A 19,904-nucleotide genomic window follows, 5' to 3' on the forward strand; every position below is an offset into this window, starting at 1 on the left:
TTTTTGGTTTGGTATATATCTCTCACTAAGACAGTGAAAGAGCAACTTGCAAGCACTTGCTTGTGAATTTAGTACAAAACTGATTAATCTCGATGGTCTACATCCATCTTTTTAAGAGGGCAAAGGTAGCTGTAATCTAAAAATACTCAATGTAAAAACTTTCATCAAATTAAAACAAAGCATGGTACATATTATTTGAATGACAGAAAACTACTTCCCGTGCATATCATCTGTTGAGTTTGTGAGATGTGGCTTTGATTGGAAGCTTTCCCATAAACTAAAAATTTAGGCTCAGTAAATCAGCATTTTTCTAGTGCAAATGTCTAATTCATAATGTTCACAGTTTGACAATCTTCTGCTGAGAGGGCCCTCTCCAGAATGCAGTAATTTATGTCATGTCCGCCACAAAAGTGCGTCCATCTAGCAGGTATTCTCTGGAGCCAGGCATAGTGAGATATTTACAAAGCTTAATTTCCATGAGCACTTGTGATGTTTGGAGTTTCTGGTTTGCTGGTAAATAATTTTCTAGAATTAGATTTTCAGGGTGGTATTCTTTTATTTAAATGTCCAGTGAACCAGGCAACAGGTAATTGGGCCAGTCCTTGTTTTGGAGTGTTGAGTATTTTGGATACTTCTGGATAATTTCATGTGCATGTTTTAGTTGACAGTATGTGGTAAAGCAGAGCAAAACTAAAGGGGTGCATGTGATTCCCCCTGCCCCCGCTGCCTTTGGAAAAAGCATAGATTATATAGTTGCTTTACAGACCTATCACGGGAGTGTAAATTCTTTTCAGCTAGTAAAAATAAAGATGATAATATCTACTTTTCTCTAGGTTAACTTAAAATTTGGTGTAAGACATCCAGAAGCACGAACAGGAACAGAAACTGATACTTGTACAGCTTGTGCAGGTACCTTGATCCTTGAGTTTGCAGCTTTAAGCCGATTCACAGGAACATCTATATTTGAGGTTTGCTTTCTATGATACCTTATTTTTTGGGATTAAGTATTAATTAACTTTCTGCTACATTTCTGTAATTTTGGAAAAATAACTTTGAGTTTATCAAAAGGGTGTGTATCTTAGCTGTTCTGCACAAAATGTTTGCTTGTGTTCAGATTTGTGTTTGTGGGCTTTTTTTCTAAAAGCATTAATTTGACTTTAAAAAACACAGGAAGTAGTTTTGGTTGAAAGTAGTTACAGTGATAGAGAAGTAAACAAGATAAATATACTGAAGACTAGCTGAAGGATAATACTTGCATAGATTCTGGGTAGAGGGGTCAGGACTAGAAAGAAGAAACATGGGATACTTGTTCTTTGCGTATAAGCAAGTAGTTGTGTAGTCAAGCTCATTCTTTCTAATCAGCAGCAGAATGACTATTTACATAAAATGTGGACTGAACGTCCTATTATTTAAGTGTATGTAATGTAATACTGAGTTATATAGTTGTTAGATATGAAACGTCTTGTTACTTCATAGCATCTTAATTTCAACAGACAAAAGAATAACAGTCTCTACTATCTGTGTTTCTCTATAATTTCCTTTAATGAGCATTTTTTGTTGTTGCAGGAATATGCACGGAAAGCGCTTGATTTTATTTGGGAAAAGAGACAGCGCAGCAGCAATTTAGTGGGCGTTACTATTAACATTCACACTGGAGACTGGGTCCGCAAAGGTGTGTGGTATTCTGACTCGGAATCAGTGACCACAAGCGGTTTTGGGCAAGAAAAAAAACCTTGACCCACCCAACAGACTTACCTAAACTATTTAAAATTATTAATGGGATAGGCACATGGAGTTGCCTAATTTCAGTGCTGGAGAAACTTGCTACAACGAAGCCTGGCTTTGCTCTGAAAGGGTGTTTTGGTAGAGAAACTAGTTTTATTCATTGCAAAGAAACTGTTCTCTGATTCACTTTAATACTGAGAGGGGAATGCCTTGGGATAAGTTTTCAGAGATTCTACTATAAGTACACAGGAAAAATATAAATAGGACTGTGGTTGTATATGGCAGCCAGTAGAAATACTTTCATATGAGAAAAGTGAAACAACTGGCTTCAGTGCATGTCTGTTCATATTACTGTGTGCACTGATACTGCAAAACCTTTAGCATAGACGTACGGTCTCTGCATCCATCTGTGCCTTAATTCTAGAGAGGAGGCTTTTCTTTTTACTGAAAGAGCTCTTAAAATCAAATTGAAACCCTGTGAAAATATCCATATAGCTACTTAAACTAAAACCACCTTTTCATTTTTTGCTGTTTCTAGACAGTGGAGTTGGAGCCGGAATAGATTCATATTATGAATATTTATTAAAAGCCTATGTCTTGCTGGGAGATGACAGTTTCCTAGAAAGATTTAACACAGTAAGTTAACACCTTGCTCAGGTTTGTGCTTTCTGTAAGACAAATTTAAGACTAATTGTACTGTCAGTCAGCTGTTAGACTGTGAAGCCTACAAAGAGATCTTTGGCAGAATTTCTGTGACTTCTAATGTGTCGAGTGCCAGCCCTTTTTAATACAATTTTTTGCTAAGCTTAGGTGAACTGTCACTTGAGCAGCTGTTTTAACCCCATTCAATGAAAATCAGAATCTTCTGGACCTTTTTTCCATGTTTCCAGTATACAGGAGAAGCTGTATTTCAAGATCACCTTGGAGAGTGTAATACTGCAAATGTTTCTGTAAAACAACATAAGGGCCTCTTGTTACAAGCCATGGTACAATTTCTTTCTGTCCTGGAGCAGCAAAAAAAAATCTGAAAATCCAAGTCTGGATCTTGCATTGCACACACAAGGCCCAGTATATATTTAAGTATACTTATAAGCTGAAAAACACACTTAGCTTACTAAATTTGTAAGATTACTGTGACTTCATCAGCATCATTGTTTCATAAGAGGATTCTTTCTTTTGAAAATGGCAATGTTCAATAAAAACATTTTCTATCATAAAATGATTTTATATCATGTAGCATGATTTTATATCATAAGCAGTATTAAAATTGGAATAAATCAGCAGCTAAAGGCCTGTTGCAATACTGTGTAAGACAAGTGTAATGATTATTTCATATTCCTAACCTGCAGCCACCATTACTATATTTTGCCTCAGTTATGTCTATTAATTGTTTCTTATCGATTTGGCTCATGTGCTCATGATTGTACCTTCTGTGCTTCAGAAAACAAGAAAGGCAGCTGTCTTGGGGAGTATAGAATTGGAAGTCAGCAAGTTGACAATGGAGCTAGTGGGTTTTAAAGTTCTGAGCCATCAAGTCCAGCTGCTTTGTTGGGTTGTTTCGTACCTCCTTTTCCCCTTCTCCTCCTGAAATGTATTTGCTTTAGAATTCTTTTGTTCAGAGAAAGCAATTTCAGCTTTGTTTAGCATGTACTTAAGGCACATTTGTTTTGGCTGAATCTTTAACTGTGATAGTTACTTGTTTATCACATGGCTGCTGAATATACTTTTTTGTATGTGTATTACTTGGAAAAGGTGATGTGTGTTGCATGTGTAATACTGTAGAGCTTTGCAGTATTTACTTCTTTTTAGTTTGCAAAACTAGAAACTACTGTGCATTGCCAAATGTGATAATGACTGGGAGTGTAGTACTGGTTCTTCCATTGAAATAAAATGCCACAGTGTGGTGATCTGTGTCTGCTTTGTAAAGTGTATTAGTAATATAAACTCATGATTTTTCTGACATTTTTCAGCACTACGATGCCATAATGAGATACATTAGCCAACCACCTCTTCTTCTCGATGTTCATATTCATAAACCGATGCTAAATGCTAGGACCTGGATGGATTCTTTACTAGCTTTCTTCCCTGGATTGCAGGTAAGGTTTAAAATCCATGTGCAGATGTAAGTAAACGCTTAAGTAGACTGGATATATAATTGACAAGTCAAGCTTAGTAATTTGATTTTCAAAAATACTGAATGAGGATTTCTGTACTCACTCCTCCTGTCACTTAATGATATGCAAGTTATTGTGCATTTCTGGCCATGTTCAGTATCACGAAAAGTATGTCTGTATGATGTGCTTACTTCACTCCTAGTCATGAAAACACTCAAATTAAGCTGCCTTTTTAGTAGTCTAGTGACAAATTTTGTAGCCTGTGTGCCATTTACATCTTTAAGACAAACTAAATCACATTTCCACGACATTTCTCTGTAAATGATAGAGATCCTTTTTCTACATAGGCAGTAGTGTCAATGGGCTCACTGATTTTGCTTAAAAAGCTCTTATGGAATATCTGTGGCTTACCCTGAAAGGGGGTAATATTTACAGTATGTATCTGTTGGAAATGTAGAAATTAGTCTGTAGCTTTACATGAACACAGTGAGTGTGCCTAACTTTGAATATTATTCCTATGCATGGTGAATTAGTGTTAATTTTATTATTGAATTTTAGGTGTTGAAGGGTGATATTAGACCTGCTATTGAAACTCATGAGATGCTGTATCAGGTTATAAAAAAGCATAACTTTCTTCCAGAGGTAAGGTGGTAATTTTTTGATCGTGTAAACTGATTCTTATCTCAATTTGAGCAGTCTCAGATATCCATTTGAAGAAATAGGAGGTGTATGTGTCATTAAAGCCAAAGGCTCGTTTCCACAGCATTCTTACGCGATTTACAGTTCTGCATGTATGATAACTGTGTTTTGGATACGAAATATTTTTCCTTTAGTTGTGCTGTAATTAACACAATAATAGGAAGCTGCTGCTATTAATAATTGCTTAGACTTTATATTTCAGCCTTTCAAAATTGACCTTGAGTCAGTTCAGTATACAAAACTTGTATAAGCACATGTAGTACTAGCTGCTTAGTAATGTAATAGCATTAACGCTAAAGATCAGAGTCATCTTAATTAACCCAAGGAAAGACACTAAAGACTGACTTGTTCTGAGAGAATGTTCTGAAATTTTGCATAATGTCCTTGAAAGTCGGTACACAAACTTATCTGTAGCTATTGCAAATGTAGTCTTTGAGCAAGTTAATTCTGCACAGAAAAGCTTGTTTACCTGGTGAAGTGTGTGCCTTTATTCAGTGATGACCCAGAATATATGAGAAAGCTTCTGACTCTATTTGTAATTTTGACTTTCCTCTGGTGTAAGATTATTTCTGTTAGGGAACATTTTAATTAACATCGCATTCACCCAATGTGGAAATTGAGACCAAAGAATGCTCTCTAAGCACTGGAATGATTTTTCTGAGTGCTTTTCAAATGGTATGATTTGGCTCTTTAGGGTGTTTTTGGATTGTTTTTTCAGTGCATTGTACTTACAAAGGAAACTTTGAAAGATCAGTTAGTTGTATTTAAGCCAATATGCCATTCCCTTTAGCAAAGACTTAGCTAGTAGGAACTAGTAGTGCATGTAAGCCATCACAGAAGTGGCTTTTGCCGGTGCATATTAAGAGCGAATACATAGACTAGGAAATTTTTAGATAACTGACTTCTAGTCTGTGGTATTTCTTATGTTAGAAACAGCTGCTTACCATCTGTCAGTCTGAAATGACAGTTCAGTGCACTGGAAGTGTCAGGTGGTTGGTGTGTTTGCAAAAATGGTATTCATCAAAGCTTGGGTCATCTCTATGTAGCAGCCCTTCACCAGGCTGCTGTGATTGGATTGCAGCAGCAGCTGTGTGCTTGTGCTGATGGGAGCAGTTGGTGGCTGTGTGCTGCCTCCTGCATCTGGAGCACAAGTTCTCATCTGGCACCTCTCGCCAGCACTCCACTTGCTGGGCATTTGTCAAGAGACTGGGTGGTGTCTGGACTCCTGCCCTAACACAAGCTTAAATCTCACTCATACTAAGTGGGATAGAGCACTGTTTTAGGTTTTGGCCACAAATGTGCTAACAGGACAGAGGTTCTTGTAGCCTCCTGAGATTGATGCTGGGGCCTTCAGTCCTCCACTGCTGTGTACTTTAGCTGTTGTAATACAGTTAACATAGGATTCAAAATAAACCTGTCTTTGGCTTTCACTCTTGCATTTATTTTAATGTTCTTTTTCTTACGCAGGCATTCACAACAGACTTTAGAGTTCACTGGGCTCAGCATCCATTAAGGCCTGAATTTGCTGAAAGCACTTACTTCTTGTATAAGGTAAGATCACTTTCATTCCTCTGACTTTTGGTCACTTTGTCTAGCACCTAGAGTTCGGTGTTTTGTTTCAGTATAGAATGAGTGGTGTATCTGTAGCTTATTTTATCTGCTGGAGCCAGTTCTGTATATAAATAAGATGAAAGTATTGGTTATCAAAAGTTGTTCTAGGAATTTTGTGTTATACCTCGAATTAGAAAGAAATAAAAATGTTAAGTGATGAAGGCCCATATTTTTAAAGATATTTAGGTGTTGCTGATCTCTCTTTAAGAGATCTTAGAGACTAAGAGCTAAAGCCACTTGTACCTTGCAGAGAAGAGCAGTGCCTAAATGTCTTGCGTTTCTGTAAGTATTTCCATGTGCTTATCTGTGTATCCATAAAAGGTAATGCAGTAGTATCTTGGAAGTCTCTCTTGTGACCGTTTAGCACTATTAATAAATTAGACTTTACTGGTGTCTGAGAAGGTATGGAATCAATAAATTAGCATTAGGAAAATGAAAGCTGCTAATTGCACAGTAAGTCTAAGTGCACCAATATGTTTGGGTTTGGTTTTTGTTTGTTTTTCTTTTATAGGCTACTGGGGACCCTTACTATCTAGAAGTAGGAAAAACACTCATTGAAAACTTGAACAAGTATGCAAGAGTACCTTGTGGGTTTGCTGCAATGAAGGATGTTCGTACAGGAAGTCATGAAGACAGGTAAAAGTTTTTGCAATGATTTTTTTTTTTTCATAAAAAGACTATACCAAAAAAATCTGGTTATCCTGTTTATACAATTGAATTAATTGACTTGAGTAGCTGTCTGTCTTCAGTTTGATAACCAAGTCTTAAATTACCCATTTGTCGTAGTCTATAAACTATTTCGATAGTTTTATAGTTTGTTGCATAAGAATATTTTTAGTTTAACAACTTTTCATTTGTCTCAGAGCAATAGATTAATTACTTTCAAACAAAATAAACTTCAAATTTAGAAGTTTGTAAAGAGGTTTATTTGTTTCTTCTGTTTCTTCAGCTGTTTTGTACTGAACATGCTGAATCATTTCCCTCCAAACATAGTTTCTTCCAAGTGGAAGGAATGCTTATGGAATTCAGTTCAACAGTAATAGTCATGAAGTCTTCGGAGATGGAGCAATATGAGTATTTGTTTTACTGATGTTTTAGAAAAAAGGGGATCTTCCTAAAGGACATTCATTTTTTTCCATAGAATGGACTCTTTCTTTCTGGCCGAGATGTTTAAATATCTTTACCTGCTATTTGCTGATAAGGAAGACATGATTTTCGACATTGAAGATTATATCTTCACTACAGAAGCTCATCTATTACCACTTTGGCTTTCCACTACAAACCAAACCATCTCTAAAAAAAATACAGTAAGTAACAGCTCAAATTTAAATAAGTTTTAGTGGTGCTTTGAAGCAGTTCCTTTTTTTTAATGAGAGGAAATGGAAGAAAAATCATAGTTTGTAGTAGTGCACCAGTTTTAACACTTTGTTTAATATGAACTATTTCTTCATATTAACAGTGACAGTCACATGAGTATGAATAATGTTTTCATGACTGGATTCTGTACCACTGAATCTTGAGAAAAAAGCTGTGGAATATTAGCAGTATTTAAAAAGAAAATCATTCCCCATCTCTATAAATTTGAAAAGAACACACTATGATATTTTTATCTTCACCTTTTGTATTACTTTTTCGGAAATGTTTGCAACAGCATGCCTAAGTTTTTGTTGCTGATTTTACTACACGAAACCTTGGAAAATTTTGAGAGGTTTTTTGAGACTGCTACAAAGCTAGTTTGACAAGATACAGCTGTAGCTTTTGGAATATTTAATCGTTTTGGTCTGTGCAATAGGCATCTATTGTGTAAATGTGAGAACATTTATGGGTTTACAAATTACTTAATCTTCCAAAATAACCTATAGTAATACAGCTGTGCTGTGAAACATCATAAATACTCATCTCTCTTGTTTTTGTGCTCAATATGGTGGCATAATTTATCTTTAAGGCAGTAATACTACTGGCAAGCAAAAGAAATGCATGAGAAAGTGAATAGAGGGGTGTCTAGGGCATCAGGGACCTAAGTTCTCTTATGTTAATGTGCCTCTATTTTTACCCTTTACTGTGTGTTTTACAATAGTGACTGGATCAGAAGAAAATGCTCATGTTGTGTGTCAAGCCGTGTGTCCTGGAGAAATCTTAAGATTGAGTAGAAAGCACTCTGGTTTATGGACTCTAATATTAGATCGTGAAAAAAATTTTATTATTTGCTTTTAATGTCTAACACTGGTAATACATTTAATGGGGGGGTTGGTTTTTTATGTTCCTTGATGGTAGAGATCCTGCACCCTCTCTGAAATGTTCTTTCCTTGAACATTTATCATCTTTGAGTTTTGGAAATGGAGACTGTTTTTTAAACAATGAAAGTAGTTCTCTGAAGGGTCTGAAGGAGCATTTTATATAACTTTCATTCCCAACATGAGAAGTTGATACTTCTGAGACAGGCAGGATTCCCACAGCTGATGCTGTGTGAAGTGCTGGCCTGACATATGTAGTTCTCTTGAGAATAGCAAATGTTAATAAAAGCCCAATAAAGAGGATAAATTGTTCAAATGCAGTTTTCTTAAGCTCTTTGTTAAATCAAAGCTGCTAACATGCATAATACAAGTAAGAAAGATCTATTGAAAACGGTGTCAACAAAATGCATTAAATGGCTAAAAGGCTGTGAAGAAGAGTGTGTCACTGTTTATGGAATTTATCTGTTGGGGGGGGAAATTATAAGCAAAAATGGAATGTGTAAATTATTTGTAATATAAACACAGTGCTAAAAAGCCTAAATGTCTGTGCGATAGTTGGTAGTAACAACCCAACATCCTGTCTGTATTTATTCTCATAAACAGGAAAGGTTGTGTCTTACTACGCTGATGCTTGCTGTAGTGCTTTTGCAAGACCTTCTTTAAGTGATGTGACTACTATTTGTCACACTAAAAGCATAGGTACTTTAAAGTGTTTATTCCAGTAAACTGATACCCTTTTAGGTCTTGTTTTTTAGGGAGCCTTTAAATATGTGATTTTTAATTAGCTAATATGTTGCAAACACATTTTTTTCTAAGTAGATAAAGACTGCATTAATTCTTATCAATGAGAAAATTAACTTGCCAGTTATTTGCAAAACTAAGAACAGGCTAAATATGGCTCCAAATCACTATACATGTTCCTTATGGTTTGACATGTTACAAAACAGCGATTTGTGCAAATGTTAACTCTGTCATCTCTTCTGAAAATGGAGATTGCTTGAATTACATATAGATTCATCCTTGCCCGTTCAGACTTGCAAGTCTGTATGGCTCCTGAGGAGGAGAATCTTTTGTTCATCTGAAAAGATGCGACATTCTTAGTAATACGAAGCAAGAATTACCCAAGGCCTGCAGCTGGTCCACTCAGCACAAAGGCAATATCAAATGAAATCGTAACTACTTCCCCTGGTTGTCCAGCACATAAAAGTACAAGGCACTAACTATGTCGTGAGTGGGTTTGAGGAGTACCGTTTGCCAGTAGAAGATTAACTGTTTCTGCAAAAAATTTCTAGAAACTGAATACAAGTTTGGTAGCTTACAAATTGGAACTGGAGTTGTATTTATCTATCCCTAGAAAGGGGTTGTAGTGCACTGGTCACCCTTTATTATTGCAAGGTGTGGCACAAACGAAGGATGTATTCTTCATTCCTGGAAACTGTGGTTGTAGGATGTTTATTGCATTCAGCTGCTGTATGTCCTGAATACACAGATTATTTAAGGGTAGGTCTATCTATTGATTTTGCTTTGTATGCAAATGTAACCTGCATTTTTAATAGGTTGGTGGTCTGTATGTTTCATTTTAGACTACAGAATACACAGAGCTGGATGACAGCAACTTTGACTGGACCTGTCCGAATACCCAGATTCTTTTCCCAAATGACCCTATGTTTGCTCAGAGTATTCGTGAACCTTTGAAAAATGTGGTGGATAAGAGCTGTCCTAGGGGTATTTCCAGAGCGTAAGATAAATATTTTCTGTCTTTTCTTAGTGTAGGAGTGAGTGGAATAGTCTGTTATGCATGGAAGGAGAAATATGAGGTGTATTGGAGCTTGCTCTGCTTGAGTCTGGAGTCCTTTTAGAATGGATAGCCTAGCTACAGGAAAAATCAGTTACACTTTCTCTGTCATCATCAGCAAGAATTAGTTCATTTCCAGCAGAAATTAGTGAGTCTTTCAAAGCAAAAGGAGCTTAATGAGCCACATAGTCCAAGTGGGAATTGTAGCCCAGGTACTACAGGAAATATGTCTCTTTGGTTTGTAAAATTAGTTTCTGTAGTCTCTTCAACAGTTCTGCAGCTTTTCTTTGTAGTGAGCAAATCATACTGCCATACATAACTTCACCTATTTTGAAGAGTTTAGGACAGTCTGTTAAAGCCAAGGAAGTTTATCATTCTGACCACCTCTTTGATATTTACACTTTATGAGTGAAACTGAGGAGCAATTCTGAGGAAAACTGGTTTTAGTCAGTCTTACAATAATGCAGATTATTTAAAAATGAGAGATAGCATATGGTAGTTTTATCAACATTGTGTGTGCTTTTTTCACTACAAAATTATCAATGATATTGACAACTTTTAGAAAAGATAGTTTGACTGAGAAGTTGCATTCTAGTGAAGCTTGTACTCAGCTTTATTCCAAAGAATTCTAATCATGTGGTGGTAGGTATAATGTGAGAGTTATGTTTCAAGAATAGTCTCATTTTTAAAGCCTTGTTCTCTAACGTCTTTTGGCAGAGAAGAGAGTTTGGGAAGCGGACCAAAACCACCGTTGAGAGCCAGAGATTTCATGGCCAGTAATCCTGAACACTTGGAGATACTGAAAAAGATGGGAGTCAGTTTGATTCATCTGAAAGATGGAAGAGTACAATTAGTACAGCATGCAGCACAAGTAAGACCTGGATAGTACTTTCTTTGAAAACTTTCAGTAAAATCGTACTAGGGATGATATCTGACACTTAAAGGTTCAGGAGGGACAACCAGACTGTGGAAGGAGGCACATGAGCTGGATATGCAACTGTATTTAGCAGGCTGATGCTTGTTAATATTTTGCCTCGGCAACACTTTTAACTAATCTTCCATTAAATTAGGTAGAGGCTGTTCATGTCAAAGTGATGTAGCTAACAGCATCTTATCTGAACATACTAGCTTTCAGAGTGAGATACTTCCATTTGTTTAGGAGGTCTATATGTTTATATGTTTTTAGTCTTCTGTGTAGTAGAGGTGCTAAAAATTTAACTTCCTTATTTGAAATAGTGAATGAGTGCCAGTGAGCATCCATTCTGTATTTTAAAATCTTTGTAGCAGTGGCCCAAGCAAACATAACTTCAATTTCCCCTCTCCCCCGCAAGTTTCCCAAACATTTAAAAAGAAACTCTATTCTTTCTTTACTACTCAGGCAGCAAGTTCACTTGATGCTGAAGATGGTTTACGGTTCATGCAGGAAATGATTGAACTCTCCAGTCAGCAACAAAAAGAGCAACAGCTACCTCCTCGTGCTGTTCAAATTGTTTCCCATCCGTTCTTTGGCAGGGTGGTCTTGACTGCTGGACCCGCACAGTTTGGGATGGACTTATCCAAACACAAAGCAGGGGTGTGTAAGATGTATATGTGATCTGTTCCTAGCTTTCTGTTACTTTCCTTATTACATAAGCCTAAATTTTACAGTACTGGTACTATTTCAGGGTGGCTGGCTAGAGGGTGATCAATTAATTACAGTGGTTAGAATGACAGGGTGCCGCACAGAACAGCAGCAGTGACAGTCTTTTTAGATGAACGGCTTATGGGTCTGTGGCCCATGCTCTGCTCCTGAGTAATCAGTCATGATTTAGGATTTAAAATGCATACATAGTATAATTTTTGAAACAATTTTATATAATCTGCAGTGCATATCTTAAGAGGTGTTACCCTACCATGTCAGCCATGAATTTGCAGAAGCCCTTTTAGAATTAGAGTAGGCTTTACACAAGCTTTTATAAAAAAGGCTGTATCTAGATGGAAAAATAAAATATCACAGAGGCAATGGTCCCTATTGGAAGCAGTAGGAAAACCCAATGACTTTGGGCAAGATACAGCCCAAAAGAGGAGTTTCAGACTAGCAGTTCACAGAAGAAAATTTTCCAGAGACAACAGTTCACAGGTATAGACAAAATACACTGAATATGAGAACTAGGTTTTCACTTGGTCATTCTTTGCTTCTTAGAACTCCAGCTTCAGGGTAAAGGTTGCCTGCACTGGCAGAAGACAACACTAAATGCATTAGATTAACTGAAGAAATGAAAATGCTTAGGAATCTTTTGCAAGCTTGAACCTAGTGCTCCAATTGTCTCTTTCTGTTTGTTTTTGTTTTTCCAAACAGACAAGAGGATTTGTTGCAACCATTAAGCCATATAATGGATGCTCAGAGATCACTAATCCTGAAGCAGTGAAAGAGAAAATTGCTCTGATGCAAAGAGGCCAGTGTATGTTTGCTGAAAAGGCCCGAAACATTCAAAAAGCTGGAGCAATAGGAGGCATTGTTATTGGTAAAAAAACCAAAAAAATTCTTTGTTTGTGTAAATGTAACCTGTATTTTACAGATTGGAAGATACTGGAAAGCTGATTAGAAGCTGTTAAACTCTCTGAGATGCCAGTACTCCAGCACAGAAATTGTGCTTTCAGAAGATGAAGAAATGTTTTGGGTTTTGTCTAGTTCTGTGCAGAAAGTGTAGCAGAACAAATTGGGATGGGTGATTGTCACTGTTTTTGCAGATTAAAAGTTGTTGTTTTAAGGATCACTGAGTGTTGAAATAGTGCTATCTACTAACTGCTGAGGAAGACTTCAGATAAAAATGAAAATGTTAAGGAAAACAAGTACACAAGTTGGCCTTTTGCTTTTTACAACCAACTTACTATTTAATGCCTGGGATCCTCTTAATTGACTGGGCAGTAGAAAGCTGCTCAAAAAGTCTGCTGAAGTTCAGAGTTGTAAGCTAACAGGAGGTTTACTTGCTTTTCCTTTTGTGTGCATCTGGCTAGATGACAATGAGGGAAGTAGTAGTGACACAGCTCCTCTCTTCCAAATGGCCGGTGATGGAAAGAATACAGATGATATCACAATTCCCATGCTCTTCCTCTTCAACAAGGAAGGAAACATTATACTGGATGCAATCCGGGAGTATGAGACTGTGGAGGTGCTCCTTTCTGATAAAGCAAAAGACAGAGGTAAGGTTAGAGGTTATTTATACAAATTTAGTTTCCACCTGTGCTGTGGCACAATGTGAAATGTACAATAATGATTTCTATTGCTACCCAAAGGTGCAAACACATTATTTGGTAGCTCTAGTTTTCTGTTTGATATTGGTATACTTTTTTTCAGAAGAAAGCCATTATCTGACATGTGTCATAATCTGCTCCCCCCCCAAGTTAACATTAACATCCAGAAGTGCTGTTCATAAGTTGAATGTCAGTTTGACTAATGAGAAAATACAGCCTTTTGGATTCCTTTTGAACCGTTTTTTGTCATAATCTGCTTTGAAGTAGTGTCAGGAATAGCGTAAGTGTTTCCAGTGCCCTACATTGTGAATGTGTCTCTGCTATCAAGCTCCCTGGTGACATTCTTGGTACCCAAAAGGAAAGAGACAACTGTTACAACTATGTTGGCTATCTAAAGAGAAGTGGTTGTCATGAGAAATAAGGCTGCTGACCTCAGATGTTTTTGCAGTTTTTCTTGTATAATACAAGAAAATTGCAAGCTAATACATTCCCAATTAAAATGTTTGCACATGGCAGAAAATTTCGAGGTTTTCCTTTTGTAAGCCTTCCTCATAGCACTGCTTTGTCCAAGCAGACTGTGTAAGAACAAGTATCTCTAGTAAACCAGCATTTATTTTCTGCACATTTGCAAAAGTGATATGCTGAAAGCTACAGTGTTGTTTCTTCATAGCTGCTTGCAAATTCCTCCTGTTTATAACTATGGTTAAGATGCTCTAACAAAATACTAAACACAAAAGATAGCTCTGCATTTGAGAATTTGTAATGCGTATCTGCTTCTTCCCCCCTCCTTGTGCTTCCGTTTGGAATCCCAGCAACAATCTTTAAAGGTAAAATGATTCCAAACTACATTATTGATAGCAGTAAGTATCCCGTGTTAAACATGGTGTATGCAGTTGAACTCCCTAGAGGTCCTGAAATATTAGTGTCCTGTGTACTAGGTATAAACATCGAACTCCAAAGAAATCTGCATGGTTAAATCGGACAGCTGTTGTAAAGTTACAAGATAAATCACTACTTGAGACATGTATGTTAGTTGCTTTGAGTGGGGATGTGATGAGGGAGGTTTTGGCTTTGGCTCTGTTTAATTCACAGTTCAGTCAACTTACGAAAGTGTCTCCCACTTGCTTGGAAGTGGGATGCTGGTGGATCTGGGAGTGCTTTAAAATCTGGTATTAAAGTTAAGTGCATGTAGTGGGTATCTGTTTAAGACTGAAAGATGGTAACTAGCACTGACCCAGAAGTCACTATTCAAGTTTGAAGAACCAAAACTAGTCTCATTATATTGTTTGCCCTCATTTAAAATGTGTTTAAATGCCTTCCCTCCCTCTGTAAAATATGTTCCTTAATAACATGAAATTTCCATATCAATGGTAAGTCCGCACTTCCTTGAGGAAATAAGGCCAAGGGAAATGACCTTGCTTTTGAAATACATAATAAAATGTTGCCTTCCTAGGTGGCTTTTTTCAAAACTTTTTTTTTCTCTCCCCTCTCAAAGACTTGGAAATGGAGAATATGGACCAGAAATTATCTGAAAACGATTCACATAAACAGAATTCAGAAGAAGCTACTTCAGCATCTCAGGATGTTGGTGCGGTCAGTGAGGAACCTGAAGAAGGAGAAAACTCTGATGTTACTGACCCTGCTTCTTTATCTCCTGCTCACACAGACAGTGAGAGCGTTTCCATTTCAAATCAGGATTCCTATGTCCCTGGAACCGATGAGGCTAGTGCTCCGGAGCCAGCATGTACACAAGGGGATCACCAGCCTCAGGAACAAAAGACTGAGACAGAGTCAAATTCCAAAGTTAACTGGGATAATAAAGTCCAACCTATGGAATCCATATTAGCAGACTGGAATGAAGATATAGAAGCATTTGAAATGATGGAAAAGGATGAGCTATGACTTGTAATAATAACTTATTTGTTAGTAAACAAATGGAGGACTCTTTGGGTAGAAGTGAGGCCCTGATATCTGAGAACTAGAAAACATATTCAGTATTGTGATGAGCAACCAGGTTTCACCTGGAAACTACCATAGAAATCCAGCACGCGCTCTTTGTATTGTTTTAATTTTTCCTGTTTAAAAATGGGAACGTGCAATTGAAGCATTTGTCTGGCTCCACTGCATGGTGCTGTAACCCAGGAAGCTCATTCAGGGAACAAGCCCAACTTCTGCATTCTAGGCTCCGAGAGGTCACACTCTCTTGGTCTCTGGAAAGCAAAAGTTGAACGCAGTGGGCTTAACATACCACGTAACAGTTATCGATGAGAGCACTTGAAGGCAGTAGGTCAGCCACTGTTCTAGTTGGAGCAAAGGTGCGGTTTCACTGAGTTGGAAGCCTTCATTGATAGCAGCAGGTGAAAGTATGTTTCCAGTTGTTGTGTCTTTGAGACACAGCTAGAAGCAGTTTGATTTTGTCCTGACATAGCATACTGAGACATAGTAGTGTTGCTCATCACTCCTTCCATCTGTTACCATGAAGAATGACCATGATGACATGCGAGTTTTCCCTTCTGCTCCACTTTCAACTAGAGAAACCATATCAACCAAAGGCAATGTGTACTTTGTAAGCAGGTTCCATCAGGGAAACTAAGACAGCCTTGCTCTATTGGGTTCTGCCAGATAAAGGTTCACGGTGTGTTAGGAAAGTTGTGCTCAAGGCTACGGTCAAGTGGACAAGGTAAATGTTGAGTTACAGGTTTTTCCTTTGCCCTTCCAGGCTGAAAAACTCAAATCTACCCTGAGACATGGAATTTAAACTGGCAATATTCTCTGAAAGGACACTAAACAGAACTAGATCAGCTATAACAAAATCTTCCTTTTTATACAAGTTTGACTTCTAACAGCTTGACTTTGTTGTCATTCTTTTTATATGCAACTTCTATACATGTGATACTTAAGGCAATGAGGCCAGTACCAGTAATGAAGTGCAACAATTTTGGCTGTTGGGTCCATAGTTCAAAGTACAGTGGCGTGAACTGCAAGGATGACTGGTATGTTGTTCTGGGCTTCAGGAGTTTGTTACAGGTAAGTGTGAGTCCTAATTTGTTATCCCTATTATGAAAAACATTATTTAAATAAAAATGGGGATGTTTAAACAACTGAGAGAAGTTTTGACTGTGTCCAAAGAAACTGCCAAAAACTAATTAACTTGATTTATATAAACTGCTTTTACTGAATTGTGGTTCGAAGAATTGTTTTATATTAGAGTAAGTTAACACTGCCTATATGCTGCACCAGACTAAAAATGAAGGTTTATATTCATCTTTACAATGAAAAAAAAGAAAAAAAACCCCAGTCTGAATTGCACCTTTCATTTAGCTGGTGAAATTATGCGTGCTGAATATGCAACTGTTAATTAGTACAGCCATACTGTATTTATTTATGTATACTCCTGTACGGTATGAATGGAGAAATCCCAGGCAAATGTTGTATACATGTATACTTAATGACACTTGCTTTCAAGAGTATCAGAATGCACAGGCACCTTTTGAGAGCATGACAGTCAATCAGAATATTATCCACAAACTGAATGATAACTTTAAATCACTAGAGTAGGAGGTAATTTCAAGGAGGAAATGAAGTGGTAGCGGAATAGTGAATAAGTGTCCTTTTAAATAAATGAGCTTTTAAATGTAGTTATAATTCCTTTGCACAAATAACTGTATGGAGGTTTGGACTGAATGAGTAGGGCTTGAAGCAGCTGGGTCTTTTCAGTTGAGAATTTTTTTTTATTTATGTTTTTTGTTACATGAGTTTCTTCATGTAAGGAATTTGATCATGGGAGCCTTTTAAGTGTCCTTCATTACTTGGGGCCCCGGTCCGCACCCGTGGGACACTGCGCTCCCCTGGTAGTGCCCAGGCTCGAAGCGATGTGGCCAAGTGCAGTCAGCTGCGGGATAAAAACCATCAGGTGCAGATCAGAAATTTTCACGCTAATTCCTTTGATCTGTCAGTGCTTAGTGCCACAAAAGGAGCATTTTTGTTCCTGTGCTCTTCGACATGGACTACATCTTCATACTCGTTAGCTCTTTTGGTGGAAATAGAATTATTTTTATAGCTATAGAGGCTCTCTGGTCATTATGTTAAGACTGTCAATATAGCAAGTAAAGGTTTTTTTTTTTACTTGCTGAAAATGTAGGTGTAGATGTAAAACTTTATTAAAAGATTAACTTTCCTTGCCACCACCAGCTCATTTTTAACTGCTTTTTCCATATCGGTTGCTAAAGCAGCAGACATTGGCTCTCCTTTTAAGGGATTTCGAATGATCCGAGAACTCCGTATGGATTTGAAGCTTCATTTTGGTGGTGGCCTACCTCAGATAACTGTTGCCTCCTTCCTTTTGGGTTGTGGGTTTTTTTGTTTCAGTTTGTTCTACTTTACCTTTGAAACCATCATGAGAGCCATAGCTTTGTTTACCGAACTGAATCGGGTAAGGTTGACCTTCTGGGGAAAGAGGATTAAACTGGGGGGGGGGGGGGGGGGAAGTTTTATTCAGGTTATTTTCACGTTGTATTTCCTTATGAGGAAAAAGGCTTTAGTTAACCTTTTCATATTATTCTGAAAATAATTCAATTTTCTGTCACTGTCATCTTAAAAAGCAAAAAGAATGTATTCATCAAAAAAACAAAGTCTTTTGGAGAGGGGAGTAAGTGTTCTTCCTAAATGTTTAGAAGTCAGCTCCCTCCATGTGAAATATTGCTTATACATCATTAATCAGTAATCGCCTCTTTCTTTGTATGGTATTGTACAGTTACTTGTATGGTATTGAACACTGAAGAATTCAGGAGTCACAGCTAGAACTAGCACTTATTCCATGCCATGTAATTCAGATCAGCCAATTAATTTCTCATTTGATCTTAGAGGAATCTTCTCAATTGTTTACATTTACTGTTTCTTAATGAAGTTTCAAGATGAGCCCAGCTTTGGTTCTCCTCCTCCTGCCAGCGTACCTGAAGGTGTAGCGTTAGGCATGAATAAGTGTATGTTGAGAGGTTAAAAATGGGACATCTTATGCAAAAGGCATCAGTCAGAACATTAAAAAAAAAAAAACCCATTCTGTGAATGAAATATTGTATGTTCAGATTTTATAAGATTTTTTTTTTAGCCAGCCCAATTTACAGCCGTATATTTTCTTATGAAAGATGTGTAATAACAGGTGCTGTAACACTATTGTTGGGTTTTACTGTCTGGTCATAAGTGTATACAATATTTCTAAGGGCAACTATGTACTGTGATGTAAAAGTCTGGGCTAAAATGTATATAATCTGTGTACATAATTGTGTACTTGATTATAATTGATTGTAAAGATTTAATAAAATGTAAATATTCTGGTCAAGCTGTGCTAAACTGACACTAATTTCCAAATTGTCCAGCCACTTGTGTTTGCCTTGATTTTTAGCAAGGCCTCTGGTAGTCGCACTAAAACTGTCCCATGTCTTTATTAGCAACCTTAATGAGGGGAAATTCCCAACTATCACCCTGGAGAAGCAGTCGGTACCCTGGCAAGCAGTGCTGCTATCCAGGGTCTTTGAAAGGCAGGAGAAAGCGCTGCTGGCAACCTGGAAAAGTTCTGCATCTGGGAGCACGGAGCCCTGTCCTGGCTGTCGCAGGGCGAGGAAGCAGCTTTGCAGGAGAGGCTGAAGGCTGGCCCTCGCTGCGTTCCCGTGGCGCAGGCGGCTACGCGGGTGTGCAGCCTCCCTGCTGGGAGGGTGCAGAAGTGCACAGCGATGGGCGAAAGCAACAGCCACAACGCAATGCAGGGAATTTTGAAATAAGGGATAACTTTTCACTGTGAGGGTGGCCAAACACAGAGATACTGTATATAATCAGAACACCACCTTTTCAGTGTGAAATGGAAAGTAGACTGGAAAGGCTCTCAGCAGCATGCTCTTACTGGGCTATTTCAACCTCTATTATTCTATGACTTGGGCTTTTTTTTTTTTTTTTTTAAATCCATTCCTGCACTGAGAATACAGATCCTCAAAAGTTCACTTTAAGTATGACTACTTCTGATCTTGGGTTTGTTCCCTGCCCCTCCCCTCCCCCCCATTTCAAAAGGCATCAGGTCTCCCTTGGGCCTGATTAGGTAAGTCTCAGATGAAACATACTCCATCATCCTTTCCCTGTTACCAGTTGTTGTCTGACACCTCTACTGCTATGAGTTTTTCCTCCATGGAAGTTAGGATTAAGAAAATAAAAGGTGCAGGAGCCCTAAATTGAAGTCCTTGTTCAAGTGTTCAGCAGTGTTTATGATATTAAATGGAAACCATTACCAGCCTTGTGCATGGAGTGCTAAATTTCTTCAACCTACTGATTTGGGAACATCAGGACTTCAGGGACTTGAAGGGTCTGGAAGCTGGGATACTCAAAAAGCATTTTGGTCTGTGGGGTACATAACACCACACTTAAAAGCCCCATATGCTTCCTTTGCATCTATTTATTTTGGGAGTAGTCTGTGTTCCTCAAATAGATTTCTACTGTCTATTGACC

The 19,904-nt window shown here is 37.7% G+C and overlaps 1 protein-coding gene across 5 annotated transcripts in view; it reads left to right on the forward strand.

The window, feature by feature from the left end:
• EDEM3 (ER degradation enhancing alpha-mannosidase like protein 3) overlaps window positions 1-18,731 on the forward strand; it is a 31,194-nt gene extending 12,463 nt beyond the window's left edge. For 3 of the 5 annotated variants that reach the window (XM_075711715.1, XM_075711716.1, XM_075711717.1), the window contains 14 exons: window positions 834-968; window positions 1,567-1,672; window positions 2,264-2,361; window positions 3,696-3,821; window positions 4,398-4,481; window positions 6,006-6,089; window positions 6,661-6,785; window positions 7,291-7,456; window positions 9,967-10,121; window positions 10,896-11,049; window positions 11,557-11,751; window positions 12,517-12,682; window positions 13,176-13,361; window positions 14,908-18,731. In XM_075711715.1, coding sequence (XP_075567830.1) covers window positions 834-968; window positions 1,567-1,672; window positions 2,264-2,361; window positions 3,696-3,821; window positions 4,398-4,481; window positions 6,006-6,089; window positions 6,661-6,785; window positions 7,291-7,456; window positions 9,967-10,121; window positions 10,896-11,049; window positions 11,557-11,751; window positions 12,517-12,682; window positions 13,176-13,361; window positions 14,908-15,314 — 2,187 coding nt within the window. In that variant the 3' untranslated portion in view covers window positions 15,315-18,731. Of the gene's footprint in view, window positions 1-833; window positions 969-1,566; window positions 1,673-2,263; window positions 2,362-3,695; window positions 3,822-4,397; window positions 4,482-6,005; window positions 6,090-6,660; window positions 6,786-7,290; window positions 7,457-9,966; window positions 10,122-10,895; window positions 11,050-11,556; window positions 11,752-12,516; window positions 12,683-13,175; window positions 13,362-14,224; window positions 14,273-14,907 lie in introns of all 5 variants that reach the window. The other 2 variants (XM_075711714.1, XM_075711713.1) reach the window with 2 other exon arrangements.
• Window positions 18,732-19,904: the final 1,173 nt, after the last annotated feature.

This window comes from Pelecanus crispus, chromosome 5 (genome assembly GCF_030463565.1).
Source record: "Pelecanus crispus isolate bPelCri1 chromosome 5, bPelCri1.pri, whole genome shotgun sequence".
Lineage (NCBI taxonomy): Eukaryota > Metazoa > Chordata > Aves > Pelecaniformes > Pelecanidae > Pelecanus > Pelecanus crispus.